Below are 24,730 nucleotides of genomic sequence, written 5' to 3'. Positions count from 1 at the left end.
TGACCACCAGGCCCAAACCAGACGTCTGTTGACCTCTGGCTCACAACCAGCAGAGACATGAATATCACTACCAAGGTAAGTGACTCTCTCCATGACCTCAACATCCTCACCACAAGCAGGCACAGACAGGACAACGGCAGCCAAGATGTCATTGAAAGCCTGGATCTTAGTTTTGACCGAGGAAACCCATAATCCCAGCAGCTACGACTCCTAATCCCTCACCTCGAGGGCCACCAAAATGATATCCAGAGTCTCCACAAAGATGACTGCATCATCTGTGAAATCAAGGTCAGAGATCTTGACATTCCCAAACAATGCACTGCAGGTTGATCTCTCTGACATCCTCCCCAGAATCCAGTCCATAGAAGTGCTGAAAAGTGTGCAGGCCAGTACACACCCCTGACGAACTCCAGTGACAACTGGAAATAAGTCAGAGATGGTACCACCACATCTCGCAGCACTCGCAGTACCAGAGTATAGCTCGGACATCAGGTCGATCAGTTTTGGTGGCACCCCACAAAGACCAAGAATCCTCCAGAGGGCATCCTGATTCACTGAATCAAACGCTTTACAGAGATCAACATAAGCTCGAAGCAGCCCTTGCCGAAACTCCCGAATGCGTTCGGTGAGGACCCGAACAGCAAGGATACGGTCAATCGTTGACTTCTTTGGTGTAAAGCCTGACTGCTCAAGCAGACGGTGGCGAACCCTATCAATAATTATCCGAGGAAAGACCTTGCCTGGAACTGAGAGCAGTGTCACCCCTCGGAAGTTGTTGCAGTCATGGCGATCACTTCCCTTTCCAGCGACGGACAACAAGGCTCCTCTTCCAGTCAGTTGGGATGATGCTTGTGTTCCAGGCAGAGCACAGAACTGCATGCAACGACACGAGTGCAGCATTTCCACCAGAAGACAAGTTTGCAAAATATACCTTGTGAAGAAGAATAGGATGAATAGATCATGATGAAGAACACATTGCATGCTGATGCCAGGGAAGTAGGGGAAATGAAACATTTTCATAGCTTTTCAGAAGCTTTAAAAGGAAGAAGCATCTTCTTCAATGAAGATGATGGAAAAGGAAAGGAAAACAAAAAAAGAGGAAAAGGAGCGATGTCCAGCAAGTACAGGTCGAAGGCAAAATAATAGTGTCCGAATGAAAGAGATTTTGGGTTTTGTTTTTACCTTGCGCTCGCAAAGCTAAAAGCCACATCAAGCAATCGTTCATGTACATACATCATACAAGTCTGCATTTTTTTAAGAGCGTCCATTGTAAACTGTTCAGCAAAGGAAATTGAAACTTTACCACATGTTACATGACCATGTGATATAGCGGTCACACAAAGGTAAACATTGGCCAATTTTCTAACATCTTCAATTTTCATCTGATTGACTTGAAATTTGAAGAGAATTTTCATTTCACCTCATTGAATTCAACCATCAAGAGGTCAACATCAGCCGAAAGGTCAACATTGGTTAAATTTCTGAATTCTTCATTTTTTTTATCTGATTGACTTGAACTCTTAACAGGATCTCCAGAGCAGATTCCAATCCCAGAATTGGGAATGAGGAAAGAGTAAAAAAAAAAAACGATTTAAAATCATTAGAAACAGGTTTAAAACACGATCCAGAGGGGAAAAATAGAGAAAGGGTAAAAGAAAAGGGAAGGGGAAAAAAAAATGTCTGGTATTGGATTGATGGTTTGGGTGGTGGGCTTTGGATCCTAGGGTCCTGAGTTCAAATCCTGCTCAGCTGTTGAATTAATACCAGGTGGGGTTGACTCCACCTGTCATCCTTCTGAGGTCGGCAAAATGAGTGCCAGCATGCTGGCCGACTGTGTGGGAGTGGCGACCCGTCCAGGATTGTGCCTAATAGACAAGGAGACTGCTTCGGCAGCACCAACGCTCTGTACAGAGTATGGTCCCAATGGGACTAGACTGGACAGAGTATGGGCCCCATGTCCTCCTCCTCCATGTCAGTTCATCAAATTCAACCACCAACTATTGTTGAGGTCAGCATCGTTCCAGATTTCTAAAAATGTCAATTTTCATCAGAATCACTTTAATTTAACACGTGTGGAGGCCAATTAACCTGGTGTGTGATTTTGAAGGTGATTATTTACACCTGAGCGAATTTACAATTGCCATCATCAGGGGGTGAACAATTATCCAACAAAGATGGTCTGGTTTTTTATTTTTAATTTTTGGAAATTTTGTAGAATTTGTTTTTCACTTGGAAGTTGTGGGTTACGATGTGTAAATAAAGGTGGGAAAAGTCTGATTTAACGTTAAGCAATTCCAGGCTATAAGGCAACAAAAGGTGAAAATTTTGAAATGGAGTGTGCACTTTCTTTAGGAACTGCACATGGCATGCAATCTCAAAACGTTGTGGACGAGTGATGACAAAACAAATGTAGATTCGAGTTGGTTCGGTGACAAGAACAAGCTGATTCAATGCTGCTCTTCTTTTGCTCCAATCGGTTCTTCTGACCACATCCTTGTCAAAGTGGACATCTCTCTGGCTGTTATCAGAGAACCACCTCACCGCCGTCGAGTCTGGCATTTCACTCCTGCCGACTGGCAGGGTCTCCGAGCAGCCATCAAACTTACAGACTGGTCTCCTATCACTACTTTCTCAAACATCAACTCATCCTGGGATTTCTTTCAAAGAAACTTGCTCTCCCTCATGCACAGATTTATTCCCTCTCGTGTTCAGTTGTCCTACCCTTCTTCCCGCCCATGGTTCACTGAAGCTTGTGGCGAGGCAGTTGTCCTGAAACAACTTGCCTTTGCCTCATGGAAGGCAAACCCAACTGAGGGCAATCTCAGTTCCTTCCACAAAGCTCGGAACAAGTGTGTAGCTACCCTCAGGAGAGCCAGAAAACAACATCTTTCTCATCTCAAGTCTGAACTCTCAAACCTCTCTCCCTCCTCAAAATCCTGGTGGCGTTTAATCAAACCTGTTTCTGGTGTATGTTCCCCCTCCATCCCCTCCCTTACCTCAAATGGCCGCACTGCTGATTCCACACGTGAAAAAGCTGAATGTCTAAACTCGGTGTTTGCAGCTAAATCTTGTGTCCTAAACCCATCACTATCTCTACCCACTTTACCCAGTCGCACCCAACTGTCCCTGGACTCTGTATCCTTTTCTCCTGACAAGGTGGAGAGCTTGCTTTCAAACCTCGAGTCAGATTCTGCAACCGGTCCAGACGGCATCAGCCCACGTGTCCTCAAAGCCTGCTCTTCTGCTCTTGCTCACCCTCTCTCTGTTCTATTCACCCTATCATTTGCCCAAGGTCATCTGCCATCTGCTTGGAAATCTGCTAACATCACTGCCCTGCATAAAAAAGGTGCAAAAACAGATCCCTGTAACTACAGACCAATCAGCCTTCTCCCAATCATCAGCAAGGTTATGGAATCCATCATCGCTTCAGACATGAAATCCTTCCTCTTCTCCAATGGCTTGATTTCCAATCATCAATTTGGTTTCAGACCAGGTCACTCTACCCTGGATATGCTGCTTCTGCTCTCCCATCAATGGATAGAGGTCCTCAATGCCAGACAGGAAATCCGAGCCGTATCCCTGGACATATCACGTGCTTTTGACAGTCTGGCACCCTGCACTACTCACCAAACTCTCTTCCCATGGTATTCAACGCCATCTCCACTCATGGCTCGCAGACTTCCTCTCCTGTCGCAGTCAACGTGGGCCCTAAATGGAGTTCTTTCATCCCCTCTTCCTGTGCAGGCTGGAGTTCCTCCTTCCGAGGCAAAAAAAGGCAAAACACCTTCCGAATCCTTCGCGATGCTGTCGCAAGTTTACGGGGAAGAAACGATGTCACGTACACGTGCATTTGAATGGCACAAGAGGTTCAAAGCGGGACGGGAGGAGGTTGAAGATGATCTACCGTCTGGAAGACCTTCAACGAGCAGAACGGCGGACAACATTGAGCGTGTGAAGCAGTTGGTGCGCGTAGATCGTTAACTCATGGTGAGGATTACTGCTGAATAACTTTCCATCAACAAGGACACTGTCTGAAGCATCATCACTGAAAATCTCGAAATGCGCAGGTGTGCGCAAAGACGGTCCCCAAGCTGTTGTCCGAGGACCAGAAACTGCAAAGAGTCACTGTCTGTCAAGACATTATCGAGCGCCTCGAGGACGATCCAGACCTGCTCGGGAGAGTCATTACTGGCGATGAATCGTGGATATTTGAATACGATCCCAAGATCAAATGGCAGAGTCGTCAGTGGAAAAGTCCGGCATCACCAAGACCAAAGAAAGTAAGGATGTCGAAGTCAAAGGTGAAGGTGATGCTCATCATGTTTTTTGACATCAAGGGCATCGTCGACTTCGAGTTTCTACCTCAGGGTCAAACAGGAAATCAATACGTGTACAAGGAGATCCTCCGGCACCTCATGAGATCAGACCGGGACAAGAGGAGGGATCTGTGGGAGAACAACACCTGGATCCTCCACCAAGACAACGCCCATGCTCACAGTGCCCTGAGCATCCGACAGTTTCTGGCGGAGAGGAACGTGCCAACTCTGGAGCAACCCCCATATTTGCCAGACTTGGCCCTTTGTGATTTTTTTCCGACTCCCCGAGCTCAAGGGGACCCGATTTCCTGATGGCACGGCCCTTTTGATGGCCTCCATGACGGAGCTCTGGAGGATTCCAGAAGAAGCCTTCTGGGGATGTATCGAAGCGTGGAAGAAGAGGATGGACAAGTGTGTGAGAGTAGATTGAAACTATTTTGAAAGGGACAAGCTGTGATTTCAATATCTTTTTTTGGAATAAAATTTCTGTGAAGTCAGTCCCGTTACATTTCAGACGGACCTCATACGTGTCTGCATTTTGTTAAGAGTGTACATCAAAAACTTCAACAGAGGAAATTGAAACTTTACCACATGCTACATGACCATTTGATATGGCACATATGACTTTGATGACGCCATCTCCTAACAACTTACATGGTGAATTGAACAAAGCGTAATGCCCAGAGATAAAAAAGAAAAACATGAGTTGGCTCGTACCTAGTCCTTCTCAAGACTGTGTGGCGTGCGCAGTATGTATTCTATGAATATCAAGGAACGATTTATCACGGGAAAATTTCACTGAAAATACAAATGGCAGAGATGAAAATATGACAGAAAAACACGATGGATCCTGTTCGAAAAACTTAGCTTTGATTCATTTGGAAAGAGCACCTGTGGAACCTACCTGTATGTGGAGGAACCCTGAGTCAAAAGCTTATTTTTACGTGTGAATGTATGGCTTTTCCCATCAAGCCATTTTACGAGGCTTGGGAGAAATGTGCAGGGTTCCTCCCCGAACGGCAGGTATAAAGGGTTAATCCATGTGCCTTTTTGACAGCTTTTATCATCTTCAAATGTTTTGACCATTACTACAAAATTTTTTGTTGCACTCTGTTTGCTTTTATGATATCCTGTTGAGTTCATAGTTGAAAAAGTGAGCTTTAAACCTCTCAGATTAGTTAATCATTCACGAACATCTCAGGATGTCATTCCTCGCCAATTACAAGCAAACTTGGTGAATAGTTCCAAAATGTTAAAGAGCCAACTTTGTCAGACTCTTTGAACAATGTAATACCACATAACTTGTCTGATAGATTACCCTTTCTTCATCAATAAATACACTAAATTGAATTATGGCCCACAGTAATAAACAACATTACATGTTCATGGAGAAGCTTATACCTGCATTCCATCTAGTACCAGCATCGTCAGTGACTTTAGTGTTGCAAGAACCTGATGAGACAATAAACCAACAACCACAGAAATTGAGAGTTCAACCTGAGATTTGCAAGGAAATCTAACACAGGTGGAGGCCATTCAGCCCATCTTGCCTGCGTGAACACCACTCTAATTTATCTACACACGATTCCAGAAACCAAAACTCTTTGCTTGGATCGGAACAAACAACTCAATCAAAAATGTTTTAATTTCAAAAACATACCGAAGATGTTGATATTTTGTCTCCATGTGGTGGCCATTTTTGTTGCAAGGTCTATTCTTCCACAGATGCAATGACGATCATGAAAACCGAGCATGAAGAATGGGAATTTCAGGAAGTGCGAGGTGAGCTGGAGGAGGATAAACGAATAACACGTCATTTCAGCATCGTACACAGGAATATTGACATTTTCTCTTTCATTCTTTCTCTTGTCTCCCTCACTCCCCCAACCCCTATCACTCCATTCTCAATTACATCTTTAATATGTTCAGGGTGTATACTGTGTGTATATATATATATGTGTATATATATATATATATATATATATGTGTGTATATATATATATATATGTGTGTATATATATATATATATATATATATATATATATATATATATATGTGTATATATATATATATATATATATATATATATATATATATATATATATATATATATATATATATATATATATATATATATATTTTTTTTTTTACAGTGTCTAAACTTGTCCATCTGTGACACAGGACAAACCCATGATGTGATGTTCACCTGACTTTTAACAATAACAAGGAGAAAGGAGATGTAAACTAAAACGGCACTCTAACATCATGATGTCGACCGATATGCCTCCGCCCACATTATTACATCATTATAATACTTGTACGAAGTTTGATTTTAATCCCTTCAACTGTTCTGAAGTATCATATTTTTACCTGATATGGCTTCTGACCTTTGATGCCAAATTCTAATTGGTTCATCTTTGCATCCTAATATATACTTGTACCAAATGTGGTCAAAATCCCATCGCTGGTTCAGAAGTTGGTGTGGTAACAGAATTTTTACCTCAAGGGACCTCTACCCTTTGTCCTCTTGACCCCTTTATCTAATCGGTTCATTTTTGCATCATTATACATACTTGTACCAAGTTTGACTGAACGCGATAAGATTCCTTCAGCCGTTCTTAAGTTAACGAAAAGCGATCACAGACGTATGGACGGACTGACGGACAACCAGACGGGCACTCCCAAAAAAATGATTCCTCCAGCGACTTCTTCGGCAGAGGCTTAAAACTCTCAACAGTGTATATGGGATTTGAACTTGCGTTCCCAACATTATGAACGATGGATATGCTGAGTTGAAGAACAACAAATTTTCATTTTATATACTTACCGAAGATGTACACATTTTTATCTCCACTGGCAGCCATTTTTACAGCGAGTTCTGTTCCTCTGCAGATGTGATGACCATTGTGAAACGTGAGCCTGAAGAACTGGAATTTCAGGAAGTGCGAGGTAAGCTGGAGCAGCAGTACAACATTGAAGTTGTTCCCTCTCTTTTTTATTTTTTGTATACCTTGTCGAGACTCATCGGAGAGCTAACACACAACGCACATCAAGGGAGGCATGAGAGAAGATGGGCGGGAGTGAGAAGCACAAAACGGTGGGGAATAGCGACATTCGGAGATCTATGAAGGGAGAGGGATGGGGCGGGGAACATGGGGTATACAAGATGGACATACAGGGACTTTCAGGAAGAAAAGCAGGTAATTTGAAGGAGGTGGGTTTGGGGTGGATTAACGGGTAGAAAAGATCGAGGATTTGGATGGGGGACGATAAGAGGTGGTGGTGAACAGCCGTTTTGAAGGCCTGGAGGGAAGAGTGGGATTGAACAGAGTGAGGGAGTTTATTCCAAAGGTGGAAAAAAGAGGAATGAAAGAGTGAAGTGAAGTGTCTTCTACATCAACAGTAGAAGACAGAAAGATCACCGACCTGCTTGCGGTGAGAGGCCCAAAGACTCAGCCTCATCGTATGAGATAACAATGATCCGAGAAAAGTGAGAGGCAGGAATACCAGCCCAGAGGGGATAGCAGTACACCATCAGGCTGCGGACGAAAGCTTTGTATGCGGTCAGGAGCTCAGGTGGGCTGAGGAAGGACTTTGCATGATGGAGGATTCCCAGTCGGCAACTGGCTTTGGAGGCCAGGTTGGAAATGTGGCTTTCCCAGGAAAGATCATGGCAGATAGTGAGAGCCAGAAGCTTGAAAGAAAGGACTTCATCCAAAGGATTGTTGAGAAAGTGGATTGTGGTGGGGGAGGGGGGGAGGTTCCAGACGTTCCTTTCGGAGAGGCATAGTGAGAGTGTGAGATTTGTCAGGATTGAAAGACATGTTCTACGTGTTGGACCAGTTTGTGATTTTACCCAGATATGCTGTGAGCGAAGAAGCTGCTGCTTGCCGGTCTGAGGGATGACATGCTACGGCAGAGGGTGGAGTCATCAGCAAAGAGATAAAGAGGATTTTCCACGGAGTCGGAGAGATCATTGATGAATACCAGAAAAAGAACAGGGCCCAGAACGCTGCCTTGAGGAACTCCTGCCTGGACAGGAAGAGGGGATGAAAGAACTCCATTTAGGGCCACACGTTTTCTACGACAGGAGAGTAAGTCTGCGAGGCATGAGTGGAGATGGCCTTGGATACCATAGGAAGAGAGTTTGGTGAGCAGAGTAGGGTGCCAAGACCGTGTCAAAAGCACGCGATATGTCTCCGGATATGGCTCTGATTTCATATCCGGCATTGAGGACCTCCATCCATTGTTGGGAGAGCAGAAGCAGCATATCCAGTGTTGAGTGACCTGGTCTGAAACCAAATTGATGATCCGAAATCAAGCCATTGGAGAAGAGGAAGGATTTAATGTCTGAAGCGATGATGGATTCCATAACCTTGCTGATGATTCGGAGAAGGCTGATGATTGGTCTGCAGTTGCAGTGATCTGTTTTTGCACCTTTTTGGTGCAGGGCAGAAATGTTTGCTGATTTCCAAGCAGATGGCAGATGACCTTGAGCAAATGAGAGGGTGAATAGATCAGAGTGAGGGTGAGGAAGAGCAGAGGAGCAGGTTTTTAGGACACGTAGGCTCATTCCGTCTGGACCGGTTGCAGAATCTGAGTTGAGGTTTGACAGCAAGCTCTCCACCTTGTCAGGAGAACAGGGACAGTTGGGTATGACTGGGTAAGTTGGGTGCAGAAAGCGAGGGGTTTTGGACAAAAGATTGCAATGCAAACGCCGAGTTTAGGCATTCAGCCTTTTCATGTGCGGTTCCAGCAGTGTGGCCATTTGAGGTAAGGGAAGGGATGGAGGGGGAACATACACCAGAAGCATATTTGATTAGACACCACCAGGATTTTGAGGAGGGAGAGATGTTTAAGAGTTCAAACTTGAGCTTAGAAAGATGTTGTTTTCTGGCTCTCCTGAGAGTAGGTACACACTTGTTCTGAGCTTTATGGAAGGAACTGAGATTACCCTAAGTTGGGTTTGCTTTTCATGAGGCAAAGGCAAGTTGTTTCAGGACAACTGCCTCGCCACAAGCTTCATTAAACCAAGGGCGGAAGGAAGGGGAGGACAACAGAAGATGAGAGAGGATAAATCTGTGCATGAGGGAGAGCAAGTTTCTTTGAAAGAATTCCCAGGATGAGTTGATGTTGGAGAAAGTAGTGATGAGAGACCAGTCTGGAAGTTTGATGGCTGCTTCGAGACCCTGTAAGTCGGCTTGAGTGAAATGCCAGACTCGACGGCACTGAGGTGGTTCTCTGATAACACCCAGAGAGATGTTCACTTTGACAAGCACGTGGTCAGAAGAACGGATTGGAGCGGAGGAAGAACAGCAGATATTTTCAGGGAAATTTGTCAATCAGATCCAGAAGAGATGGAGAACCATTGGTTGAGATCCAGGTCGGGAAATTGACTGATTGAGTCAGTCCCAATGAGTCGCAGAAAGCTTTTGCTGAAGTGCCTTGACAGGTGAGAGAGGTACCCATACCTAGCCAACTGGCATGATGACATTTGAGGAAGACAGTTCGGATGAGAAGATAGAAGTTGGTCAATATTTTCGGATAGTGAGGTGTAAATGGAGTCATCACTGTTTTGTGGACGGTACAGTACACATATAAACATGAGGTGGGAGTGGAGGGAAGCCGTAGCCAGAGGTATTCCTGCGGGTGTGGGGGAGTGAGGGCAGTACATGGAGAGTGAGGAATAGAGTCTTTAATGAAGAGAGCAACTCCTCCACCAGGACGAGGCTCAGGTCTGTCATACCGGAGGAGGGAGTAACCAGGGAGAGATACTTGGGAGTCAGAGACGTCTTGAGGGAGGAAAGTTTCTGTTGGGCAGATTATGTCTGGTTTGTCAGTGGCAACCTGTATGGAAAGATCTTAAAGGTTTGAGCGAAGGCCCCGGATATTTGAGGTCCACATTGTTAATGAAGAGAGAGGGGATGAGGCTTTGGGTGCAGGGGATGGGACGGGAGGGGGACGGTAGGACAAGGGAGTAGGGGTGGGGGAGGTAAGGATAGTTTTTTTTTTTGTGTACCTTGGTCGAGGCTCGTATGAGAGCTAACACACAACTCACAGCAAGGGGGCATGAGACAAGTGGGAGGGAGTGGGAGGGACAAAACAGTGGGGAATAGACACATTAGGTGAACTGTGGAAGGGAGAGGGATGGGGATGGGACAGGAAACATGGTGAAGAGAAGATGGATATTACAGGGACTTTCAGGAAGGAAAGCAGGGGAATTGAAGGAAGTGGGCTTGGGTGGATTATCGGGGGTAGAAAAGATCGAGGATTTGGATGGGGGAAGATAAGAGGTGGTGGTGAACAGCTGTTGTGAAAGCCTGGAGGGAAGAATGGGAAAGAATAGAGTGAGGAAGTTTATTCCAAAGGCGGGAAAAAAGAGGATTGAAAGAGTGAAGATGAGCAGTGATTCGTGATTTTGGTAGTTTTACCAGAAGGGGGTTGTTGGCGGACCTTCAGCGCCCTGTGGAAATGTGGTGGGGACAAATCGCAGAGAGAGCAGGGGGGGGCAAGGCTGGAGAGGAGTCGGTAGAAGACAGAAAGACCACCGACCAACCTGCGGTGATTGAGTGAGAGGCCCAAAGACTCAGCTTCATTGCGGGAGATGCCGATGATCTTAAATGCGCTGGTTTCGACAGCGTGAATCCGAGAAAGGTGGGAGGCAGGCACACCAGCCCAGAGGGGAGAGCAGTACTCCATCAGGCTACGGACAAAAGCTTTGTAAGTGGTCAGGAGCTCAAAAGGGCCGAGGAAGGACTTTGCACGACGGAGGATTCCCAGTCGGCGACTGGCTTTTGAGGCGAGGTTGGAAATGTGACTTTCCCAGGAAAGGTCATGGCAGATAGTAAAACCCAGAAGCTTGAAAGAAAAGACTTCTTCCAGAGGATTGTTGAGAAAGTGGATGGGGGGGTTTTCTAAACGGTCCTTTCGAAGAGACATAGTGAGAGTGTGAGATTTGTCTGGATTGAAAGACATGTTCCACGTGTTGAACCAGTTTGTGATTTTATCCAGGATGTGATTTTATAGTTGTTGAAAGAGTGTGGGGGATTGCAGAATAGCTCGGGGAGGGGGCCGGATGAGGAGGAGAACAGGCTCTGTGGTGCTGGGGGAGAGGGGGGGGGCAGAAGGCAGTTGAGGATTTGAGGAGTTGGAGTGATGAGATGGGGGTGAGAGGGCAGGGGAAGGAGGCAGCTTTGTGGATGTGGCGGAGAGGGGGGGGGAGTAGGGTGAATATACTGGTTCTGCCTCACTTTTCCCCATGCAAATGAATGGGGGATTTTCAGTGATTCATTTTTTTTTTCCCTAAAAATAAACCCCCTTTTTATCCCAAGGTATATTTATTTGTCTCCCCTTTTAACCTGGGGATACTTTTTTTCAAATAACCCATGCAATAAGATAAAGATTTGTTCAAGTAGCAAAGTAGCAATGTGATTTGTTAAAGGTGATTCTAAAGAAATATCTGAAACGTCTAAGCCTCGGGACACTCTTTTTCAAATAACCAATGCATATTGTTTAGCTCACTCATTGAACCTATAAAGATTTGTTCATTCTCAAACTCCTTCAATAGTTTAATTTTCTTTGCACAATAATCCCCATCTAAAATATTGAAAAACAAAACATTTGAATCTTTATATTTTTTAAGATACCCCTTTTGTGCCATTACGAAATGATAAACTTCTCTTAATGCTCTTGTTTGACCACCTCCTGAGCCACATATCATTTTGAGATTATAGTAAATTGTTTTTTCATTGTTCAGTTGATAACCATCAAAGTTTTCAGTCCATTCAAGGATATTCATTTTTTTCTTTACATCCTCTAACTTACTACTTTTTAAATTGATTCGCTTATTTGTTTTATTTACCTTTGTTTTAGTTATTTTTTCAATAAGACTTATTTGATATTTTTCACATTCATTATGTTTTCCATTTATATACCAAGACTGAGATTTTCTCCACTCTTTAGTTTGATTAATACTTGGTTTGACCATTTATATATTACGAAAAAATGCGGCGGTAGCCCTTAAAAAACCCTAACCCATCTTCCCATCGTTAAAACACAATCTATTTTATACACTCTATCATACAATATCCATATGGAACACAATCTATTCCATTATCTAAAATAAATCTCTTATCATCAAAGGCTCCTAATGCCTTTTTATTTACTTCTTCACTATATATGTTATGTTTATAACTTCTTATTGTATTCATTTTCCTATATTCTTCTTTCTTATTCATCAAACAATTATAATAATTTCTAAAAGTTATTGATTTCTTTATTCCCTTTAACCTCTTATCAATCTGATCACCATACTTATAAGCATATGCCTTTGCTCTCAATCCAATAAACTCACTCATTACTTTTCCACCCAACTCATCCTTAAACTTACCAATAACCTTTTCATTCTTTTTGGAAAATAACTCACTCTTCTTGCTGAAATTACTTGTATCATATACTCCAATATTTTTCTTCATATCTTTATAAACATCATCAGTTTTTATATCTAGGATAAAACTATCAGTGTCCATATACAAAAATGAAACATTTTCACCATACTCTTTCTTTAAATCATTATACAAATAATCATACATCAATATCTTTGATAAATCAAGAACTGCTGTTCCAATATAAATTGGTTTATCCATTACAATACTTTCCTTTTTCATATGAATTGCAGAAAAGTTCTCTGAAAAAAACCTCTTCTCTCTCAAAACTTGGTTTATTTATCAATCTCGAAGCTTCTTTCCAAGATGTTGCGAATCTAATGTTTTGCCTGTTTCTAACATTTTCCATAGTCTTTCCAAATACAGCATTATTCATTAATTTATAAAAGTCCCCTTCAAATTTTACTTTTGTATTTGCTCTCATATCTGCATTGAATTGAATATACTTTTTCACCCAAGGACTTTGTTTAAATTTTAAAACTCTATGAATTTTAGCTACTCTCAATCCTTCTCTCAAAAACTGTTTTAAGCTTCTCTGATGCAAAACATATCCCTCTTTATCATAGAATGTTGTTAATAACTTTTCTGTTGATTTGCCTTTAATATTAAAACTTTTATGATAATCAATGAACCATTCTTTCTTCGGGGTTTCTTTCTCACATGCAAAAGGAAGGTCTTTATGCTTATTATGAAGATCACTCGGGTACCTCAAATCAACTTCAAAATAATAACCTTCTTCTTCGTCATTCAATTCCTCTTGAGAAGAATTAACAATATTCATCAAAGCCTTTTCATAATCCTTTTCTTCCACCCACTCTAATTTACCATAAGGCAGAGATTGAGACATTGCCCATACATACAAATTATTAGCATCAAAGTACATCAAATAATTTCTATCTTTTTCACTATCATAATCTGGAAGATATTTATTATTTGCTTTAGCATATCTTTTTGAACATACTTGTGATATTCCACCTCTCTTGGACTTCTCAATCATCAAAAGCATATCAACATCACTGATTAAATCTATATCTTGTTTTGTCATTTTCAACATTGCACTCCAAGCTAAACCAGGAGCTGTGAAATAGTGGGCAGGATCTAATCCATAACAATTTTTATTATGACAGAGTGATCTAAAAGCTTCAAACACATCAGCGAACAATAAAACATCTGTTTTTAGATATAAATCATGATATTCTCCAAGGTTCTTTATCTTAAATATTTTCCATATTTCTTGCGCGTGCTTATATTCCTTATCACTTATCTCTTCTTCATAAAGGTTATTATAGAAACTTTCTTTTGAAGGAAGTTGTGTTTCTTTAAATCTCATAAATGAATCCATATAATCATAAGGATAAATTCCCTTACTTGTAAGAATTTTCTCTTTACTTTGAATTTCATTCCTTGTTTGAATTTCCTCTCTCGTGAGAATTCCTTCTTTAATCAGAATTTCATCTTTAATCAGAATTTCCTCTTTAGTTCGAATTTCATTCATTGTTCGAATTTTCTTTATAATTAGAATTTCATCTTCAGTTAGAATTTCTTCATTATTTTCCTCATTAATTAGAATTTCCTCTTTACTTTGAATTCTCTCTTTAATCTGAATTTCCTCTTTAGTGAGAATTTCCTCTTTTGGAAAGAATGAATTAAGATTTGGAAAAGAGTCTGTGGAGCTTAGATTTGATGCGAGGTAGGCAAGTGGTGTTCCCATAAACTTGTAAGAATCTAGAAACCTAATACGAGTTAAAGGTTTTGTGAATATCATTTTTGTAAATGAAATATACTTTTGACTTGTGTTTGTTATGGCAGAAATATTCCCTGGTGTTTTTGAAAGTTCATTTATAAATAGATGTGTATCATAGTTGGCGCTGTTGTGAAGAAAGACTGGAATAAAAGAAGGTAATTTATAATTAAGATGACAACAGGAATGAGCGGGACCTCTATATTTACCAGTAAGATGACAATGATCCCTAACTTTAGACTCCTTAATTTCCCCCTCACAAATATGACAGATATTGTTCTTTCTAATTTCTAATTTTTCTTCTTTGGTTAATTTCATCGGTTCATTTGTTTCTTTCATTAATTTAGTGAGTCTTATACAATCCTTTTCTAATCATTTTACAAACTCTTGTGAAGCTTTTTTCCACTATAATGTTCAAGTTTGTTATACTTTTCTCCAACAGATGATTTGATATAATAACAGAAACCACAAGGAATATGTTTTTGATATTTATTTGTATATGATTCTTTTGGATTAGGAGAAGCAGTATTTATCTTTTTAAGGGTACATTCAAAATCAGCGTATATCACAAATGGGTGCATGATAGATTTATTATAATCTTCAAAAGAAATCTTTTCACCAGGTTTAGGCATTGTAATTACAGCTGATTTATGATTACTACAATATTTTGAATGTTGTTCTAATCGTTCTTTTGTATGAAATGAATTAAGACATCGCTTACAAGGATATATTTTGTTTGCTGTTCTGAATACCTGAGAAGAGATTAATCTTGATAAATTATTGATGTATGTGTAATGTGAATTCTTTCCAACACTAAAATATAAAAGATCAATGTGTGTTTCTTCATTTTTATCGTTGTTTGAAATTTTTAATATTTGAACTGTGTTTGTATCCGTTAATCCATATACATTAATAGAAAGATTATTCTTTTTCTCACATTTAGGAATACCTGTTAGTGGCATTGGGAATTTAAAATCTTTAATGTCCAAGGTATTCTCATATTTCATATATTGTTTTACTCTTTCTGAATTACATTTTGGTGGATGAAAGTGAGCAAGAACAGATCAGAGAAAACATTTATTATCATTGTTCTTAATATTAACAACTGCCTTCTTTAGTTTTATTTCTTTTGGTATTTCAATATAAGAAGAAGCTTTAAGAGGGTTTGATTTTAGAATGTGTATATCTAAAAAGATGATTTTTTAAATATTGAATCCACTTCCTACCACTGTATTATCAACATCCTCCTCTTGTTTTGATAGTTCTTCATAAACCCCACTATTCAAAAAATCTTGAAATGATGTTATAAAATGAAGATCTGTTCTCATATAAGGAGTTTGTTCTTCATCTTGTCTTTTCATATTCATTTTCACTCCCATATAAAACTTTAAAGTTTTCATTTCTTTTAATGTCTTTTTTATAACTTTTTCAACATCAGGTTTCACTATTTCAATTGATTCAGCTATTGATGATGTACCGGGTTCTCCAAATTGAAAAATCCTTATTTTTATATGCCCTTTAAATGCCTCATCAGTGTTTTCAATATAATAGTGTCCCTTTACTTTAAACTCATTTTTCTTGTGTTTTTGTGATTGAAGATGTCTATTATAACTTCTCTTCAAAACATCCTTTGAACAGATATCACAATGTTTTCTTTCCAACTCAAGAGGAGATATTTTATGAAATAGATTAAATGTGTGTTTGTTGGTTTGGAGGTGTTTTCTATAATGTTTATATTTGTGATTACAAACATCGCAGTATGTTGTATTCACCATATTTATATAATAAATCTTTGCTTAAACTAAAATTTTCTTGATGAAAATTTCGTTCATTTTACAGGTGAATCTGTGCTTCAAACCATTTTATCCTCCAACTTTTTCACTTAATAAATACAATGTTTCAAGACACAAAAGACAAGTTTCAATCAATTTCTTCATTTGTTAGAGATACTGAGAAATATGTCAAGGATGTAAAATTGAACAAAGATAAATATAACAACGATTGGATAAAAACAATTATGGTAAATAATATGAGTTCTTCAATTTCCTTCAGTGGAAAGGCTTTTCGTATACCTGGTAGAACATCAATGAAAGTATCTCTAACAAAAGTTTCTCCTCTCCTTCTGGTAATATATTCAAAACTAGAAAAAGCAATGAAACAAGAAAAAGTATCAAAAAACAAAAACCTTATGGATGAAGCTTTAGAAACAAAAGATAAGACCATCTGTAATATGCAAGGAGAAATTTGTATTTTTTTCAACAACCCTAAAGATGTAAATCCTGATGAAATAAAGGATGTTAATATATCAGGTGAAATGACATTTCGTTCAATAGCAGTTAACGATCATTTTAAAATTACCTTTAATATAAAAAATGTTGTCGTTGAATCTGGTAATGAAAAAAAGTATATCGATATCGATGGTAATATTATTAAATATGAGTCAATATACAACTGAAAGTATAGATGAATTTCAGTTTAAGTAAAGTTTTACTTTATAAATATGCAAGACTTTCCTGATTCTCCATATGACAAATTTGAGAATTGTCCTGCGTGTGAAAGACTGGGATTAAACACAGAGTCAAAAGCCAAAAACAATGTATATTCTGTGATTATCTTCTAATTAATGATAATAAAAAATATAAAAAGGAAAATAATTCTTTTAGATTTACACCAAAAATGAATTACTTTACAAGATTGATTAGAGAAATGAATGTAAAGTATGAGGGTGATAACACACCTTTCCTTACAAGGGAAGAAACTGAACGTATTAGAGAAATGTTCAAAGGATTGTTGTTATATATTATTCATGGATGTGATTTTCAGGGAAATATCAACACAAGATATTGTATAAATAAAATAATGGATTATCTTGAAATTAAACCTGAACTTAGGATAAAATATAGAGTTTCTAAAAAAGCCAATAATAAATTAAATAACCTGTTTTCCAAATATATAAATGAATGATTTTTTTTACCCATTTGGGAAAATAAGATAAAATTTAACAACCATAAAAATTTCCCAAATTCATTAAGATGTCTCATAGTTGGTTCAAGTGGATGTGGAAAAACCTGCTTACTTTTAAAGATGCTCCTCACTCCTAACTTTTTAGATTGTGATAATTTAATAATTTTCACAAAGTCGAGTTTTCAACCAGAGTATCAACTACCCTCACAAGGTTTTAATGCTGGTCTTCAAAAAGAAGATATAATCGGTTTATTTAAACGTCAAAAAAACCTAAATGATTATAACATTGAAGATGTAATTCAACTATTTTGTGATACACAGAGATGTAAAAAGAAATCAAATCCGATAACTTGTATTCTTAGTGATAATACGGATGATATAACGTCTCCCCAAGATTTGGATAAATCAAAAAAGAACCTCGTTATCTTTGATGATTGTGTGAATGAGAGAAACCAAACGGTAATGGACAGCTACTACACAAGAGGGAGACATTCTTCTTGTAATTGTATTTATCTTCGTCAATCGTACTTTCAACTTCCTCGTCGTTCCATCAGAAACAATGCTAATACTTTTATTTTATTCAAGTTAAATTCAATAGATATCAATAATTTTTGGAGAGATAATTGTTCTACATTATGTAGTAAAAAGAAATTTGAGGATTACGTGAAGCACACGACTGAAAAATATAAATATATTGTTGTGAAACAAGATGAGATATTAAGGGATATATTTTTTGTTTTATAAACAATTACATATATAAATGACAACTATTATTGTAAATCTTGTGGGTAAATCTGCTTCTGGAAAAAACTTTCATAAATCAAGGTTCTTGTGTAGTACAAATGAGAATATTGTAAATTTACTAAAAAAAACACCCCGTGATACGCATTGTATCAACAACAACTAGAGCAATAAGACCTGGAGAAGTAAAAGGTGAAGATTATCACTATATTTCAGCGGAGGAACATATGCGATTGAGGAATGAAGGTCAAATATTTGAGGAGGTTTCTCTTGGTACAACAAAATATTCACATTGTAAGAGTGAGTTAAGGAAACTAAAATCTGGTGGTCTTGGGATATTAGAAACTAATCCAGAAGGAACGAGACAAATTATTAAACATCTGAGCGGAGTGAAGATTTTATCATTCGGTTTTGATGTTGATGAAGAAACTCAACGCAAACGTATGAAAAGCAGAGATGCAAGTATTAGTGAAGAAGAAATTACAACTCGCATTAATGTTAATAAAGAATTTGATGAAATATTTAAAGAAAAGGATTTATTTGAACACATCTACTTGAATGATGAAGAAAAGGAAAATTTCCCTGTTGATCTTTACAATTCATTAAATGATATTTTACAATAAATAAATGGATGCAAAAGAAAGAGCAAGAAGATTTAAGGAACATCAAGAGTTGGTTTCAAAAGTTGTAAAACAACAGGAAGACATAAAGAAGAAACGCAGACAGAAACTAATGGGCGAAGAAGCATTTGAAAGAAAACAAGAGAAATTTTTTAAACCACTTTTGAAAACTTCCCAAGAAAAAATGAAAGATATTTCCACAGTTCCCACAGTAGAATATACTCCTAAAAAACTTCAAATGTTAAAAGATTTTGATCAAATGACGGAGGAAGAATTAGAGCATTTAGGAGAATTAGAATATGATGATGAAGGTTTATTTCAACAACTGGAAGAGATTAATCGACCCCCTGATTATAGTGTGAATGCTCTTCAAAACAATGAATATTCAGCGGATTCAAAAACCAAAGCAGGACTCATTCCAACAGAACAACCAGCAATATTTCATCTTGTTCAAGAAAAGGTATTGATATTTAATGATGAATTAAGGTTCTTGGGTTCTGCTCAACCCCCTGTTAAACTAACTCCGAGATTAATGTTTCTTCTCACAAAAGATGGAAGACAAGGTTCAACTGTGAGGGATGAATCAAAGTATATTGATAAACCATTGGATATGAAAAATAATGATGATAGAGTATATATTGATCTGCTGAACACTCTAAATTATAGGGTTAGTATTTCTAGTAAAAGTAGGAAAAATGAGAAGGAGAAACACATTATTCAGGCTTTATGTATCCTTGGTTCAGGTATTAGTTTTCTTCCAAATGACCCATCGCAATTAGTTAATAGACTTTTATTGTTGTTAGGCAGTAAGAAGGCTGGAAATAACAATTGTTTTAATGAAGCATCAGCCATTTTAGAGCAGTTGATGAACATGAAAATAATTAATAAATCTCAATATAAAGACATTTTATCTCATCTTAAATAAGATGAGAAGCACAATCCTGAGTTTTAATTTCACAACAAGCGACCACACATCTTCATTCCCATACCCACTACAACTTGACCCAACAAAAGAATATGAGGCATCTTTATTGTCCATGGAAACTTATAATACCTTATTTAATATAACTGATAAAAATGACAAGTTTAGTTATAATTCCGGAAGTGGATACAAAACGATAACAGTCTCACCCGGAGCATATGAGATTTCTCAAATATCTTCCGAAATTGCTCGTCTTATGAAAGAACAGGGTGATGAACCAAAAAATATTGTTATAGACATTCAAAAACATACTTCAAAATCAACGATTAAAGTTAAAAATAACCACAAGGTTGATTTCACAATTGATAATTCATTTAGAGAGTTATTGGGTTTCTCCTCAAAAAAGATTGAAACTAATGGGACGTTTTACAGTGATAATGTCATTCAAATATCCTCAGGAATAAATTCGGTGTTAATTCACTGTGATTTGATTGATGGTGCTTATAATGATGGAAAAAAAACAAATACAATATTTTTATTCAGCGCATACTCAACCCCAATTGGTTATAAATTCAATTTGGAACCCAAAAATTTGGTTTATCTCCCTGTGTCAAGAAAAACCATACACAGAGTAAATTTTAGGATAACCGACCAAGATAATCGGATGATTTCTTTCAATGGAGAAGTTATATCCATCAGAATTCACCGACGTGAAGTTTTCCAATAAATAAATACGATGGTTATTGTGAGGAAACACGAGTTGGGAAAATATAAAATAATTACAGGGGATGGGATGTTCCTTTCAGGTCAGGTTCGATCTGTGACCTGCTACAGGTACCATGTAAACCTGTACTAACCTGTTCCATGGTCGGGTTGTCGGCGACTAAACCGTCTCCCCCACCAGGTTTTCTGGTGAGGGGGGTGTTTGGATATGGACACCCAGCAGGATTAAAAACAAAACCTGTCAAAGGGCGGAGGAGCTCCTTGTGAGCCAACGGCCATCCATATCTAGTGCCCAACTGTGTCTGCAGACGTCCTCCTGCAGTTGGGTTACTTCTTATTAGGAGGTTGGTGGCAGGATTTGCACTCCGGCCATCGTAAAACCCTTCATTCCGCAAAACGCAAAAAAATCTGAAAACCCACTCCGTGGGAGTACCTCCTGTGCAGCTTCCCTTCGCAGGGCAGCTCACCGGATGACGGGATTGGGGCAAAGCCTTCGGGACCCCCAATCTTTGATAGGAGGGAAACCACAGGGTAACATCCCTGGGTCAGATTGCGGGAGAGTGTGTCGGAGTGGTGCTGAGGTGTCGTCCACCAGACGGCGGTCTCCTTGGGTTAACCTGAGGCGGTCCCTTCGGGTGGGTGCCTGGAATGTCCTATCCCTAAGAGAGGATGATCACCTGTCTCTGTTATCATCTGAGCTCAAGCGTTTGGACATCGGGATTGCAGCTCTCTCTGAGGTTCGGTGACCGGATTGCGGCGAGATAATGGTGGGTGGTTACACCTACTATTGGTCTGGTCGCTCTGATGGTTACCATACCCAAGGAGTTGCTGTAGCTGTGTCCAATAAGCTGACCCCAATGATAATTGAGGTAACACCGGTCAACGAGCGTATTATGAGATTAAGGATTCGTCACTCCTTAGATGTCATTTCCCTGGTCTCTGTTTATGCTCCGACTGAGGCGAGTGATCTCACCGTGAAGGATGCATTCTACGCCACACTCGAGTCTGTGGTTGATCAGTGCCCCAGACGAGATACACTTCTAGTCTTGGGGATTTCAATGCATCGACTGGAACTGATAGGGACGGTTATGAGGTGTGTGTTGGTCCCCATGGGTCAGGAACTATGAACCAGAATAGCACTAAGTTCCTTGACTTTGCAAGAAGTCATGGACTTAGGGTGGCTGGTTCATGGTTTCAGCGCCCACAAGCTCATCGCTGGACTTGGTATTCCAACGCTGGCGGTGTGGCAAAGGAGATTGACCATGTCCTCATTGACGGTCGTTGGAGGATGATCCAGAACTGCAGGGTCTACCGGAGTGCTCAGTTCCTCAATACTGACCACAGGCTTGTTGTAGCAACTCTAAAGCTGCACCTTAAATCCTGGAGAATGGTACCATCCCAGCCTAGGCTGGATGTTGCCAAGCTCAGGGATGAGAGAGTAGCTGAGGAGTTTGCGAACAGGCTGAGTGGACACTTGGGGGGTCTGGGTGCTTTGGGGGGTCCTGAAGAGTTGTGGAGCGCCTTCAAGACCACTGTCCTTGATGTTGCCGGTGGATGTCTTGGAACTCACCCCAGGGCAAAGAAGAATCTTGTCTCTCGAGGGACACTGGATACCATTGACCAGAGTCGCAGGGCCAGGCTGAATGGCAGAGCTGAGCTGTTCAGGGAGCTGAGGCGTAAAACTGTACGTGCACTGAGGGTGGACAAGGAGGCCTATGTGCGAGGAATCTGTGAGGGGGTAGAGCATCACCTGTGGACAGGTGATTCTCGGCCCGCTTACAGGGGAATTCGCGCATTACGTTCATCCAAGCCCATCCCTCGGAGCACTGCAGTTCGAGCAGAGAGTGGTAGGCTCTTGACAGAGGAGTCTGAAGTGAAGGCCCGCTGGGCCGGTTACTTTGAGCGGTTGTACCAGGCTGATCCCCCAGCTGTCGAGTTGGATGTCAAGGGTGTTACAATCCCTGTTGCTGACCCACGAATCAACTGTGGTCCACCTTCGCTTGTGGAAACACGGGCTGCGGTGAACCAGTTGAAACGGGGCAAAGCTCCAGGGATTTGTGGCATCCATGCCGAACTTCTCAAGGCTGGTGGAAATGCTGCACTCGTGTCGTTGCATGCAGTTTTGTGCTCTGCCTGGAACACAGGCATCATCCCAACTGACTGGAAGAGGGGCCTTGTTGTCCCTCTCTGGAAAGGGAAGTGTGATCGCCAAGACTGCAACAACTACCGAGGGGTGACGCTGCTCTCAGTGCCGGGCAAGGTCTTTGCTCGGATAATTCTTGATAGGGTTCGCCACCATCTGCTTGAGCACCAGCGTCCAGAGCAGTCAGGCTTTACACCAAAGAGGTCAACGATTGACCGTATCCTTGCCCTTCGTGTCCTCACCGAACGCAGACGAGAGTTTCGGCAGGGGCTGCTTGCAGCCTATGTTGATCTCTGTAAAGCGTTCGATTCAGTGAATCGGGATATCCTCTGGAGGATTCTTGGTCTTCGTGGGGTGCCACCAAAACTGATCGATCTGATGTCTGAACTCTACTCTGGTTCTGAGAGTGCTGTGAAGTGTGGTGGTACCACCTCTGACTTATTTCCAGTTGTTACTGGAGTTCGTCAGGGATGTGTACTTGCCCCCACACTTTTCAGCACTTGTATGGACTGGATTTTAGGGAGGATGTCGGAGAGATCAAGTTGCGGTGCATCGTTTGGGAATGTCAAGATCTCGGACCTTGATTTTGCAGACGATGCAGTCATCTTTGCGGAGACTTTAGACATCCTTTTGGGGGCCCTCAAGGTGCTGAATGAGGAGTAGGAGCCGCTGGGATTACGGGTTTCTTGGGTCAAAACTAAGATCCAGGCTTTCGGTGACATCTTGGATGCTGCTGTCCTGTCTGTGTCTGTTTGTGGTGAGGATGTTGAGGTCGTGGAGAGATTCACTTACCTTGGCAGTGATATTCATGTCTCTGGTGGCTGCGAGTCAGAGGTCAATAGACGTCTGGGTCGGGCCTGGGGAGTCATGGATTCACTGGATCATGGGGTGTGGCGGTGCCGGTACCTGTGCGGGAGGACGAAAGTCTGAGTCTTCAGGTCCTTGGTACTTCCAGTCTTGCTCTATGGGTGCGAGACTTGGACTCTGACCAACGATCTGAGACGGAGACTTAATTCCTTTGGTACCATGTGTCTTCGGAGAATCCTTGGCTATCGCTGGTCGGATTTTGTGTCCAACAAGCGGTTGCTGAGAGAGACTCGGATGAGATTTGTTACCTGCATAGTCCGTGAGCGTCAGTTGCGGCTGTATGGACATGTGGCTCGTTTTCCTGATGCTGATCCTGCTCACCAGATTCTCTCAGCGAGGGAGTCTCATGAGTGGAGGAGGCCAGTGGGCCGACCACGTGCCTCATGGTTGCAGCAGGTTGACCATCATCTCAAGGAGATGGGGATGGGCCTGGCATCTGCCCGGGGGATGGCCAGACGGAGGCCCCTGGAGTACCGACGGAAAGTGGACGCAGCGACGCGCTGTTCTGGCACATGCTCCCATACCTGACCTGACCTGATGTTCCTTTCCCCATACTACAAGGGTGAAGGTATGTATCTTGGTAGAGGATACTATAAACCTAAGAGAGAAAGGGGTGTTGGACATCAATTTAGAGGAGATGGGATAATTGATACTCTAATGGGTGTTGGTTCAACTATTCTTAAACATAAAGATCTAATTGGTTCAACTGCTTCTGCTGTGGGGAATGTAGCAGGTGCTGTAAAGAGCATAAAAGATGCCCAGAAGGAATCTCATAAATTACAAGCAATAAAAGAAATTAAGAAAGGCAAAACTCAGTTGTCCCCCCAAGAACGACAGAAAATAATTCGAATACTTGGATCAGGGTTTCAAACGTTTTAACATCTTTTTTCCTAAATAAATACAAGTATGGAAGCAATTGATAGTATCTATGATTTGGATGATACTATTATTATCTCAAACTCCACTAAAAAAGAAGATTACTTCAAGGTAAATGCAATAACTGGAACAGACTGGAATACGAATGGTACAAAAAGTTTTGAAATAAATAATCAACAAACCTATTTGAATCTCTCCGAAAGTTTCTTGTTGTGTAAATTTAAATTCACTAAGGCTGCGACTAACACAAACGCTACACTTGTAAATGATTTCTTCTGGAAAATGTTTGATAGTGTGCGTTTGTATATTGGAACACAAGAAGTTGAAGCGGTTGATTATGTCTCTGCTGTATCTGAAATGATGAAATTTACAC

General features: G+C 40.5%; 1 protein-coding gene across 24 annotated transcripts in view; it reads left to right on the top strand.

Moving 5' to 3' along the window:
• Positions 1 to 24,730, top strand: part of LOC147010254 (uncharacterized) — a 158,064-nt gene that overhangs the window by 62,325 nt on the left and 71,009 nt on the right. For 15 of the 24 annotated variants that reach the window (XM_085863173.1, XM_085863182.1, XM_085863168.1 and 12 more), the window contains exons 2-3: positions 6,042 to 6,098; positions 7,209 to 7,265. The exons of 2 other annotated variants lie outside the window; for them this stretch is intronic. In XM_085863173.1, the coding sequence (XP_085719299.1) occupies positions 6,042 to 6,098; positions 7,209 to 7,265 (114 nt within the window). The remainder of the gene's footprint in view (positions 1 to 6,041; positions 6,099 to 7,208; positions 7,266 to 24,730) is intronic. 7 more of the 24 variants (XM_085863172.1, XM_085863186.1, XM_085863170.1 and 4 more) reach the window with 2 other exon arrangements.

Source organism: Eptatretus burgeri, chromosome 17 (genome assembly GCF_056783735.1).
Source record: "Eptatretus burgeri isolate ZD-2024b chromosome 17, Ebu_testis_v1, whole genome shotgun sequence".
In the NCBI taxonomy this organism is placed as follows: domain Eukaryota; kingdom Metazoa; phylum Chordata; class Myxini; order Myxiniformes; family Myxinidae; genus Eptatretus; species Eptatretus burgeri.
Note: the sequence above shows the minus strand (reverse complement) of the source record. Positions and strands in the feature narration are given on the sequence as shown.